This window comes from Rhinopithecus roxellana, chromosome 1, assembly GCF_007565055.1.
Source record: "Rhinopithecus roxellana isolate Shanxi Qingling chromosome 1, ASM756505v1, whole genome shotgun sequence".
NCBI lineage: Eukaryota > Metazoa > Chordata > Mammalia > Primates > Cercopithecidae > Rhinopithecus > Rhinopithecus roxellana.
This window is the reverse complement of record NC_044549.1, coordinates 34,324,706-34,343,650: the sequence shown is the minus strand read 5'-3', so window position 1 is coordinate 34,343,650 and position 18,945 is coordinate 34,324,706. Positions and strand designations below refer to the sequence as shown.

Below are 18,945 nucleotides of genomic sequence, written 5' to 3'. Positions count from 1 at the left end.
GCAGAAAAGGCCTTTGACAAAATTCAAAACCCCTTCATGCTAAAAACTCTCAATAAACTAGGTATCATTGGAACATATCTCAAAATAATAAGAGCTATTTGTGTCAAACCCACAGCCAATAGAATACTGGATGGGCAAGGCAAAAGGCAAGGATGCCCTCTCTCACCACTCCTATTCAACGTAGTATTGGAAGTTCTGGCCGGGACAGTCAGGCAAGAGAAAGAAATAAAGGGCATTCAAATAGGAAAAGAGGAAGTCAAATTGTCTCTGTTTGTGGATGACATGATTGTATATTTAGAAAACCCATCGTCTCAGTCCCAAATCTCCTTAAGCTGATAAGCAACTTCAGCAAAGTCTCAGGATACAAAATCAATGTGCAAAAGTCACAAGCATTCCTATACACCAATAACAGACAAACAGGGAGCCAAATCATGAGTGAACTCCCATTCACAATTGCTACTAAGAGAATAAAATACCTAGGAATACAACTTACGAGGGATAAGGACCTCTTTAAGGAGAACTACAAACCACTGCTTAAGGAAATACGAGAGGAAACAAACAAATGGAAAAGTATTCCATGCTCATGGATAGGAAGAATCAATATCATGAAAATTGCCATACTGCCCAAAGTAATTTATAGATTTAATGCTATCCCCATCAAGCTACCATTGACTTTCTTCACAGAATTAGAAAAAACTACTTTAAACTTCATATGGAGCCAAAAAAGAGCCTGCATAGCCAAGACAATCCTAAGCAAAAAGAACAAAGCTGGAGGTACCATGCTACCTGACTTCAAACTATACTACAAGGCTACAGTAACCAAAACAGCATGGTACTGGTACCAAAACACATATATAGACCAATGGAACAGAACAGAGGCCTCAGAAATACACCACACATCTACAGCCATCTGACCTTTGACCAACCCGAGACAAACAAGCAATAGGGAAAGGATTCCCTATTTAATAAATGGTGTTGGGAAAACTGGCCAGCCATATGCAGAAAACTGAAACTGGATCTCTTCCATCTTATACAAAAATTGACCCAAGATGGATTAAAGAGTTAAACGTAAGACCTAAAACCATAAAAATCCTAGAAGAAAACCTGGGCAATACCATTCAGGACATAGGCATGTGCAAAGGCTTCATGTCTGAAACACCAAAAGCAATGGCAACAAAAGCCAGCATTGACAAAGGGGATCTAATTAAACTAAAGAGCTTCTACACAGCAAAAGAAACTATCATCAGAGTGAACAGGCAATCTCCAGAGAGGGAGAAAATTTTTGCAATCTACCCATCTGACAAAGGTCTAATATCCAGAATTTACAAGGAACTTGAACATGTTTACAAGAAAAAAACAGCCCTATCAAAAAGTGGGTGGAGGATATGAACAGACATTTCTCAAAAGAAGACATTTATGTGGCCAAAAAACATGAAAAAAAGCTCATCATCACTGGTCATCAGAGAAATGCAAATCAAAACCACAACGAGATACCATTTCACGCCAGTTAGAATGGCAATCATTAAAAAGTCAGGAAATAACATGCTAAAGAGGATGTGGAGAAATAGGAATGCTTTTACACTGTTGGTGGGAGTGTAAATTAGTTCAACCATTGTGGAAGACAGTGTGGCGATTCCTCAAAGATCTAGAACTAGAAATACCATTTGACCCAGCAATCCCATTACTGGGTATATACCCAAAGGATTGTAAATCATTCTACTATCCAGAAACATGCACACATATGTTTATTGCATCACTATTCACAATAGCAAAGACTTGGAACCAACCCATATATCTATCAATGATAGACTGAATAAAGAAAATGTGGCATATACATACCATGGAATACAGTGCAGCCATAAAAAAGATGAGTTCATGTCCTTTGCAGGGACATGGATGAAGCCGGAAACCATCATTCTCAGCAAACTAACATAAGAACAGAAAACCAAACACTGCGTGTTCTCACTCATAAGTGGGAATTGAACAATGAGAACATATGGACACCAGGAGGGGAACATCACACACCGGGGCCTGCTGGAGGATTGGAGGCTAGGGGAAGGATAGCATTAGGAGAAATAAATACCTAATGTACGCGACAGGTTGATGGGTGCAGCAAACCACTATGGGATGTGTATACCTATGTAACAAAACTCATGTTCTGCACATATACCCCAGAACTTAAAGTAAAATAATAATAATAATAATAATAATAATAATAATAATAATATTAAAACTAGGAAAAAAGTCTACTTTTCTGTTTTTCAGCAGTGTCTTAACATTTCTCTCATATAGATTTTGCTTATTTCTTATTGAGTTTATTCCTAAGTATTTTGGGGCTTTTGTTATTCTATTAAGTGGAATTTTATTTTCCATTATACCTCCTAACTAGTTATTCTTTGTTTTTATGAAAGCTACTGATGTCCGTGTGTTGCCTTGATATTCGGCTACTTTATTGAATCTTGGTTGAATTAGTTTTAGCGCTGATTTTCTAGGGGTTTCTAGGTTGACTGTCATTTCATCTGCAAATAGACATTGTTTTCCTTGTTTTCTAAGTCTTTCACCTCTAATTGGTTTCTTTTGTATGTTTTATTAGTTACAGGCCAGTGTTCAATAATAATGGAGATAGTGGGGATCCTTGCCTTGTTTCTGATTGTATGAAAATGCTTTTATTGTTTCCTTTTAAGTAAGGTACTGGCTTTAGTACTGAGGTCTTTTTTCTTTCTTTTTTTCTTTAAAATTTTAAAATCATTGTTATTTTTAGTCTTTTTTGAGACAGGGTCCCACTCTGTCACCCTGGCTGTAGTACAGTGGCATGATCACAGCTCAGGTGATCCTTTCACCTCAGCCTCTCACCTCAGCCTACTTCAGCCTCTAGTAGCTGGGGCTATAGGCATGCAACCACCATACCCAGATACATTTTTTTTTAAAACAATGCTAAGGAAATACCATTCAATTCTTGTTTTCTTGATTGTTTTATTTTAATCAGTAGTAAGTGTTAATTTTATCAGACTTTTGGTATGTATAATCATATGAGTTTTCTGCTTATGTCTCTTAATATGGTACATTATTTTATGAGTTTCCTAATATTGCAGTGTCCTTGCATTTCTGCAATAAATTCTATTTGGCCATAATGTGTTATTTTCATTAATGGAGTATTGGAGGTTGTTTGTTAATATTTTATTTAGTATTCTTGTGTTAAAATTCATGAATGATATTCTCTGTAGTTTTTTTGTGTCTGCAGCCCTTATCAGATTGAGATAACAATGGGATACTTGATTTCATAAGAACCATCTGGAAGATTTTTCTAATTTTTTAAGTCCTGGAACAATTTATATAGCACTGAGACTATCTGTTTTTTGAGGCTGATAGCTTTTTGTGTATGTGCATGGTGCTTTTTTTTTTTTCTTTTTTTTTTGTGGGGAAGTGCCAAATCAACAAATTTGCTTGTTTATTTAAGCTTCTATTTCTTCTCAAGCCAATTTTTGGAAGTTATATTTTCTTAGGAAATTTTCCATTTCATCTAGGTTAATCAGTGTATTTCTATAGAGATATACTAATAATCTCTATACTTCTAAAAAAATTTTGTTTCAGTGCTTACTTGTTCTCCTCAATCATTTGTTTTGGTTTGTTCTCTTTCTTAAAATTAGGTTATTTAGTGGTTTGCCTATTTAATGAATTTTTCAAAGAACTAACATTTTTAACTTATCAGTTAGAGGTCTAGTTTTCTGATTTCTTCCTCATCAATTTTTGCTTTTATCTTTATTGCCTTCCTTATGCATTGTTTTGGTTTCCTTTGTTTTTCTAGTAACCCTAGTTGAGAATTTAATACATTAATTTTCATTCTTTTATTTTTAATTAATAAACATGTTTAGGGCTCTGAATTCTACTCTGATCACTACTATAAATGTGTACCATACATTCTGGTATGTAGTATTTTGTTACTTTAGGAATGAGGTAATTTCAGTTTATATTTTCATGTTTACTTAAGAATTGTCTAATAGAAGATTTAAAAAAAAATTTCCAGAGTCTTTTTGTTTTTCTAGTTTTATTACGTTACATTCAGAGTGTGATTTGTAATATTTCCACCTGTGGAACTTAATGATGTTTTCTTTTTTTTGGTTTTTTTTTTGAGACGGAGTCTCGCTCAGTAGCCCAGGCTGGAGTGCAGTGGCGTGATCTCGGCTCACTGCAGGCTCCACCTCCTGGATTCACGCCATTCTCCTGCCTCAGCCTCCTGAGTAGCTGGGACTACAGGCGACTGCCGCCACGCCCGGCTAATTTTCTGCATTTTTAGTAGAGATGGGGTTTCACCGTTTAGCCAGGATGGTCTTGATCTCCTGACCTCGTGATCCGCCCGCCTCGGCCTCTTAATGATGTTTTCTTTGTGACCTAATATATGATCAAATTTTTACAAATGTTCCATGTATGTGCCTGAGAAGAAGGTATATACTCTAACAAAGTATAAAGTTCTAAAGGTATATCCATAGATCTACCTCATTGTTTATGTTGTTTAATACTTTTGTATCCTTATTTATTTTTGCCACTATTTTCTTCTGAGAATGGTGTATTAAAGTCTCCTACTACTAGTATGTTTCTATTTCTCTTTGCATTTTATGTTTAAATATATTTCATTGTTCGGTGTTAAATACTTCCTTTCTTATAAAAGTGATTATTATGTTTTTTGGTACATGTTTTTTGGAACATAAGTGTTATATCTTCATTGTGATTTTTAACTTTTAGCATTATAAAGTATGCTTTGTCACATTTAATCCTTTTGACTTCATTTCTACTTCATCTAATATCAGGAATGAAACCTCTACTTTTTTCTTGTTTCCAATTTCCTGGCTTATCTTGGCTTTTTACATTTAGCTTTCTGTATTTTAGATCTTTAATGTATTTAACCTTCTGGAATTATTTTGTATTAAGTATGTCTGTTGTATACAATGTAGACTTCAGTCTTGACTTGTTAGATAATTTGAAAATATTCTTCTTTTAATTGAAGTAAGCTTATAACACTTACTGGTATGTTTGATGTTAACTTCATCACATTATTTTATAGTACTGTTTATTGTACTACAACTACATTTTCTATGTGATGTTTCTTCTCTGTTCTTTTAAAAAATTTCTTTTGGTATTTAGGAAGTTTGTAATTTTGTTCTGGTGGTTACCTTTGTATATATACCTTTTACAGAGCCTTTAATCTTGTTTTCTTTTTTTACATATCATTGTCAGGTATGTCAGTTAAAATTTTTTTTTGTTTTGATTTCTACCTATTGCCTGTACAATAAGTGAGTTTTTCTATGTTCCTATTCTTTCCATTATTTTCTCTCTATCCTTCTCCCCATTTTTAGTTATATATTTTGCTTTGACAGAACATGAAGTATTTACATACTATGCTTCCATGTGTATCCCATTTTTGTTTTTGTCTTATAGCTACAATTAAGTATATTAAATATCCCACAAGTTTGGTGGCTTAAAACAACAGAAATTGATTTCTTTCCAGTTCTGGAGGCCATAAATCCAAAATCAGTTTCACTAGGCCAAGCTCAAGATATCAGTAGGGCCACATTCCCTCCAGTGGAGAAGCTGCTCTGGAAGACAATTTGCTCCTTGCTTCTTCCAGCTTCTGAAATTGTGGCTGCAGCACCCCAATCTCTGCCTCTGTCTTCACATTATCTCCTCTGTGTGGGTGTCAAAGATCTTCCTCTGTCTGTTTCTTACAAGAATATACATGAAATAAGAAAAAATTTAAAAAAAAGAATATACGTGATTGCATTTAGGGCCTACCCAAGATAATCTCCCCATCTCAAGATTCTAAATTGTATCTGAAGAGGCTTCCCCCACCCCCTTTTTGCCGTATAAGGTAATAGTGACAGGTTCCGCGGTTTAGGACATGGAATATCTTCAGGCATTATTGTTTAGCCTACCATGGTCCTTCCAGTGGTCCCCAAAGATCCATCCCAATATCCTTCAATTTTCAGCTTCATTTCAAGTTCAGAATCTCAGCTAAATATCATTAGCTCAAAAGTTCCAAATCTCATCATCTAAATCAGTTATGGGAGGACTGGATAGAATCCATCCTGGTGCAAAATTCTCCATTTGTGGTCCTATGAAACTAGTAAGCAAGTTGTCTGTTTCAAAATACCATGATGGGACAGACATAGGATGAAAGTTATAGACATTTCCATTTTATGAGGGAAAATCAAGGAAGAAAGATATCAGCAGTTCCAAGCAACTTTGAAATTCAGCAGGGCAAATACTATTAGGACTAATGATCTGTGACTTGAATCTTTATCCTTCTGGATCCATGGCTCTGCCCTGTACCTGTGGCTCTGGCTTTGGCCTCTGTGCCTATGGATCTGCAGCTCTGGCCACATGTTCTTACTTACTTGTGGGAGCTGAAAATTAAAGCAATTGAACTTAGGAAGATAGAGAGTAGAACGATGGTTACCAGAGGCTGAGAAAGGTAGTCTGTAGAATTTTTGGAGTATAGTACCCTTCCTTCATTTCATCCTGCCTTTGTGTCTTTCAATTCAAGCTAGCAGTATTTCTGTTGGTATAACATTCTCAAAAGATCTTGTTCTTGTGTATGTCATGGTCATCTATTCCATAGACAGATCTTTCCTGGATAATCCCATCTTTATTGTTAGCTTCCTCTGAGATCTTTGGGAGGACCCATGAATCACATGCTTTAGTCAGAACTAGCAAAAGGTTATTCAGCCACACTCTTGCCCTTCTCTCCAGAGTATGCTTTCCTAACAGCGACTTTACTAATCTTTTGCAATTTGGACAGGCTGAAAACTTCTCAAAACATCAAGTCCTGGTTCCTTTTGCTTAAAGTTTTCCCCCCCATTTATCTCTTTGTTCTTGCTTTTATACTAAGCCTCCAGAAGAAGATAGGCTGTACCTTCAGCATTTTGAGAAATAGACAAATGAATCAGACAGTTGAAACTTAAAATATCAACCTTATCAGTGATAAAAATGTTTATAGCATAATGCTTAGCTCTGTAACCAATGTGCTTGTAATTACTAACCCCTAAACTGCAGCGCCTCTTCTCACTCTATCTAGCCCCTCCCTGACACACAGGGACAGAGTATGCTGTGGTCAATTTACTTCATTGATGGGCAGAGACTGGCTGCTCTGTGGACAGGCTCCTTTGTAGGACAGAGAAACCAAAAGGGGCTGAGCCATATATGCTTAATTACTTTACTCCAGAGAAAGAGAGAGGAGGATGGAGCCATACCACGAAACTGCAGAAAGGGCAAACATGCCTATGTTAGGGACCAAGGTAGGTAGGAAACTGGGAGGCAGGTGGAATGATTCTTTCTAACACTGAGGTGATAGGCATTTTTGCTATCTTCCTGTCTTATCAGTTAAAGTGAATAGTGTTTTTTCTTTGACTATGAATTACTAAAAGCTCCTTCAAATCAAACATGTAACTATTTGGACAGTTTAAATGATGACACCTATTTTTATATAAATTAGTATAATATACATATAAATTAAATAATATAATTTAAATAATATAAATATAATTTATTTATATAATAAAATAATATAATTAAATTATATAATCAATTTATATAATTAAATTATAAATTAAATTATATATAATTATATAACATTTATATAATGACATATAATTAGTTAGATAAATATATAACTATATAATTGATTATATAATTAAATTATAAGTTATAATTAAATTATAATCAAATCTATATGCATATTTATATATAAAATTAAATTTATAATTATATAAATATAAATTACAATTAATTTATAATAATATAGATAATATAAATTAAATGCCTGCTATCATTTAATTTATATTTAGATTATGTTAATTTATATTATAATTCTAATGTAGCTTATTGTCCTGTAATTTATAGGTTTCTCCAGCAACTCACAGAAGAGAATTCTGAGTTAATTAGTAAGTTGTGGACTGATATTCAGCAGAAAATAGCAACCCAGTCACAAGTAACTCTTCCAGGAACACCATCACCTGCTCTTTCATTAGGGGAACAAAGAGGTTTGTTTCTCGTTTGCATTATTTCTGGTTGCCTGCTTTATTAGGTTCATTCTTGAATGCAGTAATTTGTAAAGGAATGTTAGAGTTTTGACTGCCTTAGCCTAATTGACTAAAATACTGATGGATCTGTCAGTTGAAATACTTTCTTAAGAAGTTTGTTCACTTGAGATACTTCTGGAAATGTTCTTCCTTTTAGCTGCTCTGAATGCTACCAATGCTGTCAAGAGACTCCAAACCAGGCTTCAGACTGAAGAATCTACTGAGACTCTAGACTCAAGCTATGTTGTGGGACACGTGCTGAACTCAAGGAAGCAAAAACAGCTCTTAAATAAAGGTTCAGTCCCTTAATTTACAAAGATGAATTATTAAACATGTAACTTGATACAGTTGTCTTAATCTCTTAGTCAGTGTTTTTTTCTCTTAATCTCATCCACATGGTTCCAACTAAGAGTTTGTTGAATGGTAGCCAAGAAATATCTCCTACCGCTTGTAACTCTGGAACAGTGGTTCTAGTGCATTCATTATAGCTAGTGTAAATCTGGTTTAAACTGTTTAATTTTTATGAGAGAAATGGTGATATCATCTATGAAAGCCTTTTATAAATTGTGAACAATAGTCAAAAGTTTTTCTAGTAGTTTTCTGGTCATAATTTTTCCTGGTCTTAAAATAGAATGACTTCTCTCATTATCAGTGAAAAGAAAACCGAATTTGGACGCTCTTTCCAAGCCGAAGAAAAACATGTTATCAGGTAGCACAACCTCTGCAGACTTACCAAATAGGACTAATTCCAACCTGGATGTCCTCAAACACATGATACATGAAGTGGAACACGAAATGGAAGAATATGAGCGGTGGACAGGTCGCGAGGTCAAGGGACTGCAGAGCAGTCAGGGTCTTACAGGCTTCACTTTGTCATTGGTGAGCTCCCTCTGTCGCCTGGTTCGGTACCTTAAAGAGGTAAGAACATTAGGTTTTTAGAATCTTCTCTTCAGACAGAAATGCACGAGTTTTTTTTCTCTCCATTTATTGCAACCTCCAAATAAAGTACAGTCAATTTGAATAGCTTTGTTTAAAATACCTCAATTTTAGATTATCTGCAATAAAGGCTTATCCTTTAAATCTTTTCTGTCGTTAGTTGATACATGCTCAGATAAGTGATTTTAATTTTAATAAGAGCTTTAGCAAATTATAATTAGTAGCGTAAATCTGCCATTAATATAATTATATCTTGTGCTAATATTAAATATTACTGTTTGACAGTTGTAGATTAAATAGAACTGTTAACTGTATCTGCATTCTATTGCTATTCTCTGCTTCCTACTCCCATGTTCAGTTTGGACAGTGGCATTGCCTATAATCGGTAGACTTGATACGTGGGAGAATTCTTCATGTTCCCTTTATGTCTGGAAACTCATGTATGGCTTCAGTGTCTTAAGTGGGAGATGTTTTATTGTTGTAAAAATAATTTATAAAAAAAGCAAGAATTGTTTGTTTGGCTGGGCGCAGTGGCTCATGCCTGTAATCCCAGCCCTTTGGGAGGCCGAGGTGGGTGGATTGCCTGCGGTCAGGAGTTTAAGACCAGCCTGGCCTCAACATGGTGAAACCCTGTCTGTATTAAAAATACAAAAATTAGCTGGGCATGGTGGTGGGTGCCTGTAATCTCAGCTTCTGGGGAGGCTGAGGCAGGAGAATTACTTTTACCCAGGGGGCGGAGGTTTCAGTGAGCCGAGATCATGCCACTGCACTCCAGCCTGGGCGGCAGAGCGAGACTCTGTCTCAAAAAGCAAACAAACAAAGAAAGAATTGTTTGTTTAATTTGATTTCAAATAATCATCCACAGAATGCCACAGAATTAGAGTTAGCTATGTGTTTCATCTTTGAAAATCTATTTAAACTGTTATGTACTTAAGCCTGTTATACAAATATGACAAAAATATTTAAGGAAACTTTATTATTTAATAAGACAGATTTACCAACTTAATACAGATGTTTCAATTTCTCTATAACTGTCTTCTTAAAACTGAATTGCTCTTTTTTTTTTTTTTTTTTTTTGAGACAGGGTCTCACTCTGTTGCCCAGGCTGGAGTGCAGTAGTGGCATGATCTCGGCTCACTGCAACCTCCATCTCCCGGGTTTAAGTGGTTTTCCAGCCTCAGTCTCCCAAGTAGCTGGGACCACAGGTGCATGCCACCACACCTAGCTAATTTTTGTATTTTTTTGTAGAGATAGAGTCTCATTATGTTGCCCAGACTGGTCTCGAAGTCCTGAACTCAAAGCAATCTGCCCACCTTGGCCTCCCAAGGTGTTGGTATTACAGGCGTGAGCATCCGCACCTGACCCTAAAATTAACTTTTTAATTAAAGATTCGTTGTATTGTCAGACCTATTAAAACCTTAACATTCTTTCACCCTTAACTCAGGAATCTTCAGCAGTATACTTTTGGTTCTTGGAAAGTATTGCAGGCTTAGAAGCATGTACTTTGTTTTTTTTTTTTTTTTTTTTTTTTGAGATAGAGTCTCTCTCTGTTGCCAGGCTGGAGTGCAGTGGCATGATCTTGGCTTACTGCAACCTCCGCCTCCCAGGTTCAAGAGATTCTCCTGCCTCAGCCTCCTGAGTATCTGGGACTATAGGCGTGCGCCACTATGCCCAGTTAATTTTTGTATTTTTAGTGGAGACGAGGTTTCACCATGTTGGCCAGGATGGTCTCAATCTCTTGACCTCGTGATCTGCCCGCCTTGGCCTCCCAAAGTGCTGGGATTACAGGCGTGAGCCACCGCACCCGGCCAGAAGCATGTACTTTTAAGCTAATCACTTGTTTTACAAAGTTAAACCATTTAAAGTTGTCATTTATTTTAAATTATATTTTAACAAGTTTAATTTTTGAATTGGTGATATAGTCACATTATGAAATTCAGAGATACAGTAGATTGTACTAACTCTCATCACTAACTTCCAGCTAGCATGTTTGCTTACTTATAGCCAACTATTATTACCAGATACCAGTGTATCTTTCTAGAGATGGTCAGTGTATATTCAAACAATATGTATATGTATATCCCTCTACTTTGTTTTTACAAAAAATGTAGTTACTTAATTTTATGTAACATTTTGTTCATTTTATTCTATTTAAAGAAGGGAAGAGGATAAAGCAGCACATTTTCTTTAATTAAATATAATAAACCTTTTAATAAAAATCTTTGTCATTACTGTCACATAATATATGCTTCTTTGTAAATATCTTCTTTGCCAGCTTTGAGTGCAAACTTTTAGTTTTCAACATGTGAGGCTATTGGTGGAAGTTTATTTGATATTTTTTTGTAGAGTGAGATCCAGCTACGTAAAGAAGTAGAGACAAGGCAACAACTGGAACAAGTATTAGGTGATCATCGAGAGCTCATTGATGCTCTGACAGCTGAAATTCTTCGTCTTAGAGAAGAAAATGCTGCTACACAGGTACTCAGATGAGATCCCAATTTTTGTGTGTTCAGTGGTATAAAATATCTTTAAACATGTACTGGATTCTCTTAGAGTTGCTTTTGGTTTAACTGTGTTGATGTGATTACTTATCAGTCATTATTATCATCAGTGGTAGGTATTATTGAATGTTTATTACATGGAGGTACCATAGTAGAAGCTTGGAAGCAGCATATGGACTGTCTCCCTGTCTTTTAAGAGACTTACTATTTAGTGGGAAGACAGAGTCTGCATTTAAATTATAACTACCAGTGTTACAGTAGTTAATCCAAAATGTGAAATGAGTGTTATGATAGCCACTTTTAATTTAAAAGCAGCAGAAGATGGCCTTTGAGGAGTCCTTTTGCAATCACATCAGATGCCATTTATAGTTGTTCACAGTATCTTCATATTTGTTACATAAAGTCCTCTTTGCTGCTTGACTAATAGCTCCTTTTCTTTTTTAAAAGACTTACACAGTTCTCTTGTGGAAAACCTATTGCTTCCATGCTGCATTGAGCATTCTTCCTCTGTTAACTTTTTTTTTTTTTTTTTGAGATGGTGTCTCACTCTGTCACCCAGGCTGGAGTGCAGTGGCATGAGTTCGTTGCAGCCTGGACCTCCTAGGCTCAAGTGATCCTCCCACCTTAGCCTCCCAAGTCTCTGGGACTACAGGTACACACCACCATACCTAGCTAACTTTTTATGTTTTGTAGAGAGGGGGTTTCACCATATTGCCCAGGCTGGTCTTGAACTCTAGGGCTCAAGTGATTCGCCCACCTTGGCCCTCGAAAGTGCTGGGATTACAGGCATGAGCCACTGCACCTTGCTTCTTTGTGTACTTCTGATACTGTCTGGATATTGGTATTATTGCGTTCATCAACTTGTTTTATACTTACATGTGTACTTGTCACTGAGACTGTGTGCTTCTTGAGTGTACACAGTCTATTTTATTCGTCCTTTTTGTTCTCATAAGGTAGTTGTTATTACTTTTATTTATCAGCCAGAAGAGACTAGACAAGTGATAGAAGAGAAATTGTGTTTGTGTTAATGGACATTAGATGATGAGATGTATACTTTTTTAAATTGATAAAGTAGGGTCAGGCACAGTGGCTCACACCTTTAATCCCAACATTTCTCAAGGTGGGCAGATCACTTCAGGCCAGGAGTTTGAGATCAGCCTCAGTAACAGAGTGAGACCTGTCTTTACAAAAAATAAAAATATTTGCTGGGCATGGTGGCGTATGCCTGTAGTTCTAGCTGCTTGGGAGGCTGAGGCAGGAGGATCACTTGAGCCTAGGAGTTTGAGGCTGCAGTGAGCTACGATTTTGCCATTACACTCCACCCTAGGTGACAGAGTGAGACCCTGTCTCTAAAAAACAAAACAACAACAAAAAATCCAAACTACATACAAATTTGATAATATAGTTCGCATACTTTTAAAATGTACAATTCAGTGTTTTTAGTATATTTGAAGTTGTATGCCAGCACCATTATCTAAATCCAGAACATTTTCCTCACTCCAGAGAGAAATCCTGTACCCTTTAGAAGTCACTCTTCATTCTCTCTTTTTGTGAATTTGCCTAATGTAGATATTACATAGAAATGGAATAATGTAATATGTGCTGTTCTTTCACTTAGCATAATGTTTAAGGTTAATTTATGTTTAGCATGTATCAATACTTCATTCCTTTGTATTGCCCAATAATATTCCATTGTATGACTATACCATAGTTTATTTATCCCTTCATTAGTTAATGAACATTTGGGTTATTTTTACATTTTATCTGCTATGAATAATGCTGCTATGAACATTCATATACATATTTTTGCAGAACATATGTTTTTAATTATCCTGGGAAGATGTGCAGTTTTAAAACATACTGATTTACTTACAAATCTTTGTTGAATACCCACTGTGGGCCTGGTACTGTTCTAGGTACAGGAAATAGAATAGTGAACAAAATATAGAAAACTTTACCCTCATGGAGCTTACATTCTAAATAAATCCTAAAAACAGAAAGTTGAAGTATAGTAAGTTAGATGGTGATATGTACTTCAAAGAAAAATAAAGCACATAAAGGCATAGGAAATGCATAGGATGGGGTAGGATGCAGTTACAAATGAGATGGGCCATTCCTGTCTGAGGAAGTGACATTTGAGCCAAGACCTGGAAGAGTTGAGGAGTGAGCATGTGGGTAGTTGAGAGAAGAGCAGTCTGGGCAAAGGAAAAGGAAGTGCGAAGGTCTTATGGTGGGAGTGTGACTGGTGAACTTAGAGTCATCAAGGAGATCAGTGTGGCAAGAGTAGAGTATGGGGAAGAGAGAGGTAGGAGACAAGATCAGGTAAGCCCAATCACATAGGGCCTTGCATGCTGATTAAAGACATGGGCTTTTATGCTAAGTGAGATGGGAAACCACTAAAGAGAAGAGATGTGATTTGTCTTGGGTTTAAGAAGGTCACTCTGGGCTATATTGAAACTAGATCAGAGATTGGTGCCCTTTCTTGGGTTGCAGTGCCCTTAGTGTCTTATAACACCCCAGGCCAAAAACAGTTCTACTTGTTAAGTACAAACAACTATATCCTAACAACTGAGGGGCTGTTTGAGGAAAAGTATTACTTTCTCTTAAGTAACTACAATGATTTACTAATGGGTTATATGTACCTTTTGAGCACTGTACCACTTCTCAATGCTTGGAATCAGTTGGGACACAATCATTCTTATTTCCTGTTCCACACTGATTTTCCTCCAGAACTTGTTTTTTTTTTTAACCTAGCAACTGCTGAAAGCCCAGCCATGAGAAGATTTGACATCATCAAAAGGAATGTAATGCAATCTGACATTGAAACTGTGAACTGTCCTGAGTTAATAGTTCACCAGTGTCTGATAGATGGCAAGCATCACTATTTCCCTTGAAGATTTAAATTTTCCCTTGGTGCCCCTGTAAGTTCACTTTAGTGCCCTGAGGTGCCTCAATATACAGTTTGGGAATAGTATGGGACTAGAGTAGGTGGCCAAACACAAAAGCAGAATATTACATGAGGAGTTATTGGAATAGTTCAGGTGAAACATGGCAACTTGTTCTAGGGTGGAAGTGGGAGAGGGTGTGAAAAGTGATCAAGTTATGAATATATTTTGAAGGCTGACCAAGGCAGTCTGCTAATTTATTGGATATAGAGTCAAGTAGAGGATATTGGAAAAGAATCAAGGGTAATTCCAAAGTTTTGGGCTGAATAATTAAAATGATGCAGTTGCCATTTATAAGTTAAAGAAGGCTTTAGGAGGAATTTGTCTTTATATATTTTAAGTTTGAGAAGTCTGTTTGAATTCTAGATGGAAGTGTTGAGTAGGCCACTGGATATATGAGTGTGAAATTTGGCAAAAAATTTGGGCTGGTGGTATAAAAATGTTTACTATACTTCATTCAGCAGTACTATTAATACTATTTCTGATGTCTGGCTGCACCTGACTTTTATCAAATGTCTGTATCTCTCTAAGCATACATGATATATATATATATATATACACTTAGATAGAAGTTTGTTACTAGCTGCCATCCTTGCGTTTTCTTTGTAATTATTACAGAGTGTCAGCAATTTACAGAACTCTCCTTTTCTTCCTTCTACCTGCAATCTTCTCTACTTCCAAGAACCATTTGCGTAACACCAATACATAACAAAGATGAGCATTATGTGGTAGTGATCAAACCTGATGTTTTTAGATGACCTACTTATATCATCCTTGTAGAAAATATAAAGAACAAAACAAGTTCATCTAACCTTCTGGGCAATCTGACTTTTACATGTAAGAATGGAATTCCAAACACTTAACACGTTCAGCTCTGTGCCAGAAAGTAAATCTATGGGTATGGTATTTTGTGGGTGATCTTTTAAATTAAAAAAAACCTTTATGTAATATTAAAAATAATACATATTTTTATGTATTATTTGCATATTTACATATGTATTACACATATACATTAATAATACATATTTTTAATATTACACACATAGACAAATATGAGAATATCTATATACATATATAAAAGTTCTGTCTCATTCTCATATATAAAAATCAAGTTGTAATTAATATTTGTATTAATTACATACAGAATTTTGTGCTGTTCATGTTTATCAGTTTAAATGCCTGGGTAATATTCATTGTTTCCTCCACCTCATGTATCTGTGTCTCTTGAGGGTAGCTTAAGGGTCAGTTGAAACATCCTGAAGAGGTTTTGTAAATGGAAAGCCCTGTGGAAAGGTTCATTCTTATTGTTATAGCAGGGTATTTATTAATTATCATTTCATGATTTACTTAACCATTTCCCTATCATGGAACTATTAGAATATTTATAATTGTAAATAGCATTTCTTTCATTTGAATGAAAGTCTCAAATTCCTGAAGTATTTGAAATGATGATATTATACATATGTAAACACACACATATCCTTTGTGTGGTTTGCTTTCTAGGTGGTCGTTTGATGTTTGATATGCTAATAATATTATTTCATATGTTTTCCTCTCCAGGCAAGACTTCAGCAGTACATGGTCACAACAGACGAGCAACTTATATCACTCACATATGCTATTAAGAACTGTCCTGTGATAAATAACAGACAAGAAATTCAGGCATCAGAAAGGGGAGCCACAGGTCGAAGAAATATGGACAGTTCAGGTGAGTGTGGTCTTATTGTCTCAGACTGTCATTAAATTACTTAATGGCCTTAGATAACAAACCAAACCTTAAATCTCTAAACTTATATAGACTTATTGACTGTTTATGCATGTACAGTATTGTTACTACCACAATTGCCACTACTTTTCCAGCTAATATTGGACGCTTGCTCTATGCCAGATACTTGTTAAGTCTTACATGCATAATTTCAATTCATGTCATAATAGTCTGATGAGGTAGGTGTTATTGTTATTCCCATTAGTGTTATCTTTAGAGGAAACTGAGACTGAGAGAGGGCTGGTAACTTAGCAAAGTCACACAGGTAGAAAGTAGCAGAATCGGACACCTAAATCAATGAGAGTGCTAGCACTTTTAATCACAGTGCTCTAGATTCAGAAGAGATGATTTTGGAAAGAGAAAAATCTTTGGGATTTTGGAAAGAGAAAAATCTTTGGGATTTGGGAGGCCGAGGCGGGTGGGTCATGAGCTCAGGAGATCGAGACCATTGTGGCTATCACGGTGAAACCCCGTCTCTACTAAACAAAATACAAAAAATTAGCCGGGTGTGGTGGCAGGTGCCTCTAGTCCCAGCTACTCAGGAGGCTGAGGCAGGAGAATGGCGTGAATCCAGGAGGCGGAGCTTGCAGTGAGCCAAGATCGCGCCATTGCACTCCACAGGCTGGGCAACAGAGCAAGACTCTGTCTCAAAAAACAAAAAACAAACAAACAAAATAAAAAGAAAAAAGAATGAATACCTGAAATGTGCCCATAGTTTCTTTTTGTTCCTATTGTGCTAATATCCTTTCATCTTCTTCAGAGGGTCCAGCTGTAAATGCCAATGTCTCAGTGCCATTGATGTTCAGAGAGGAAGAGGTGGTTGAATTCCCACAGGAAGAGTTGCCTGTTAAATTGTCTCAGGTGCCAGACCCTCCAGATAACATGACTCTGGCCAAGAATTTTCCAGCACATATTTTTGAGCCAGCTGTGTTGTTAACACCACCCAGGCAGAAGAGCAACTTAAAATTCTCTCCTCTTCAGGACGGTAAGTTTTCTTCTAAAGTTACATGAAAGTTGTTTTTTATGTTCCATTTGTACAATGTATTACGTTCACCATTACATGAAAAACAGAACTGAAAAAGACATTTGATTACCACACATAGCCTTTAAGCTGAAGGAAGACTTTTCATGCTATGTGTAGCATACCTGTGGTCATGTGTGACATTTAATTAATTTTATTGTATATCTATTTTATTAAACATTGTAAGTATTAAACTCGGATCAAAAGATCAGAGTCCTTAGCATTAAGATGCAGAGTAAGGGGAATCCCTTTTGTCCCAATGATCCATGAGCATATGAAAGAGTTAGAAGCAGGAGATTATACTCCAAAGAGTAATGAAAGTTAGACTAAGGAAAGGTGAGAACTGTGACTTTAAGGGTCATGTAAGTGACATCTGGTCATCATATTCACCTCTTTCTCATCAAAAGTTTTCAGCTCAGTTGAGGGAATTTTATAATAAAAGTTAATGGACAATTAAAAATAGCTTTAGAGTTACTTTTGCAGCTCACAGGTAGAGTAAACAGGTTAAGAATGTATTATTAATTCTTAGCTCAAAGATTCTTAACTTAGGGTTCATGAATGGTCTTCAGAAGTCCCATGAACTACTTCATTGTTGGGAAAATGAGATTTATTTGTCCCCATGTACATTTTTTCTGGAGCTATTGTTTTTACTTCATTTTCAAAGAGTTCTTTGGTCAAAAAAAGAACCAGTATCTTAAACTCTCTTCTGAAGTTTTTTGAAAAATATTATTCAGGTCTGATTAGCTTGAATTTTTATTTCTTTTAAAAAATTTTTTATATTTTTACATAGGGGAACAGAAAAATAACTGTTAATTGTTATTGGGATATACGAATTTTGTGCAATTGTCTGCACTTTGATGTTTCCAATAAAGGACATGAAGAAGCCCAAGGGGTTAAATAAAATGACAAATCCTTGCTATTAAAAATTCTGTTTTGTTATTTGTAATGCAGATGTAGCATTTGTCAGATCAGTGTGGTGCAGTGGTGACAGTGCCAGGCTGAGAGTCAGAAGTGCTGGCATTTTGGCCCATTTATTGTTGACTAGCTGTGAGGCATGAGGCTCAGATGGTTTACCTTTTCTAGACCTAAGTTTTTCTATCTATGAAATGAGAAGATATTTCTTTATCTTTAATGCTCCCTACAGCTCTATCAGTGTATGATTCAGTATTTCCTCTTCAGAGGGCTAGAGGGTATTATTATCTCTGGCAAGATTCAGGAAATATGATTTCAGTTCTGATTTCTGTTCAGCCTAGACTTTTATTCTTTAAATTAGTTAGTTGTTCAAATGTTTGCATGTTGTTAATAGGCTTGTCTAATGATCTTTGCTTAGATGTTGTAAATATTTTTCATTGGTGATCATAAAATAGCTTAAAATTCTTTGTAAGAAACAGTTACAATAAATGTTTTTACTCTGATCACAAACTTACTAAATGCTTGTTAAAGCAAGTTTGTCAAGGATTGCTATAGACAACATTTTGTTAGTATCTTCAGCAAGTCTGCATTTGAAATAACTGCCCACTTATTTTATAATGTGCAGACAGAGATGCTTGTGAATAGGTATTTGAATTGGTGATGTTTTATTATATTTTTCAAGCATTGTTTGGAATACTCACATATAAAGAATTATTCAGTTAAACAATATGCAGATGAAAATGGGTGATACGTAGGGCCCTTCATCAGCATTCAGTTCTCTTTTAGGATAGCC

The 18,945-nt window shown here is 35.8% G+C and overlaps 1 protein-coding gene across 3 annotated transcripts in view; it reads left to right on the top strand.

Moving 5' to 3' along the window:
• The window catches only part of SPICE1 (spindle and centriole associated protein 1), a 76,044-nt gene that overhangs the window by 40,991 nt on the left and 16,108 nt on the right, over positions 1-18,945 (top strand). For all 3 annotated transcript variants that reach the window (XM_010361025.2, XM_030941138.1, XM_010361026.2), the window contains exons 8-13: positions 7,894-8,033; positions 8,230-8,367; positions 8,725-8,990; positions 11,355-11,486; positions 16,015-16,162; positions 16,980-17,204. In XM_010361025.2, the coding sequence (XP_010359327.1) occupies positions 7,894-8,033; positions 8,230-8,367; positions 8,725-8,990; positions 11,355-11,486; positions 16,015-16,162; positions 16,980-17,204 (1,049 nt within the window). The remainder of the gene's footprint in view (positions 1-7,893; positions 8,034-8,229; positions 8,368-8,724; positions 8,991-11,354; positions 11,487-16,014; positions 16,163-16,979; positions 17,205-18,945) is intronic.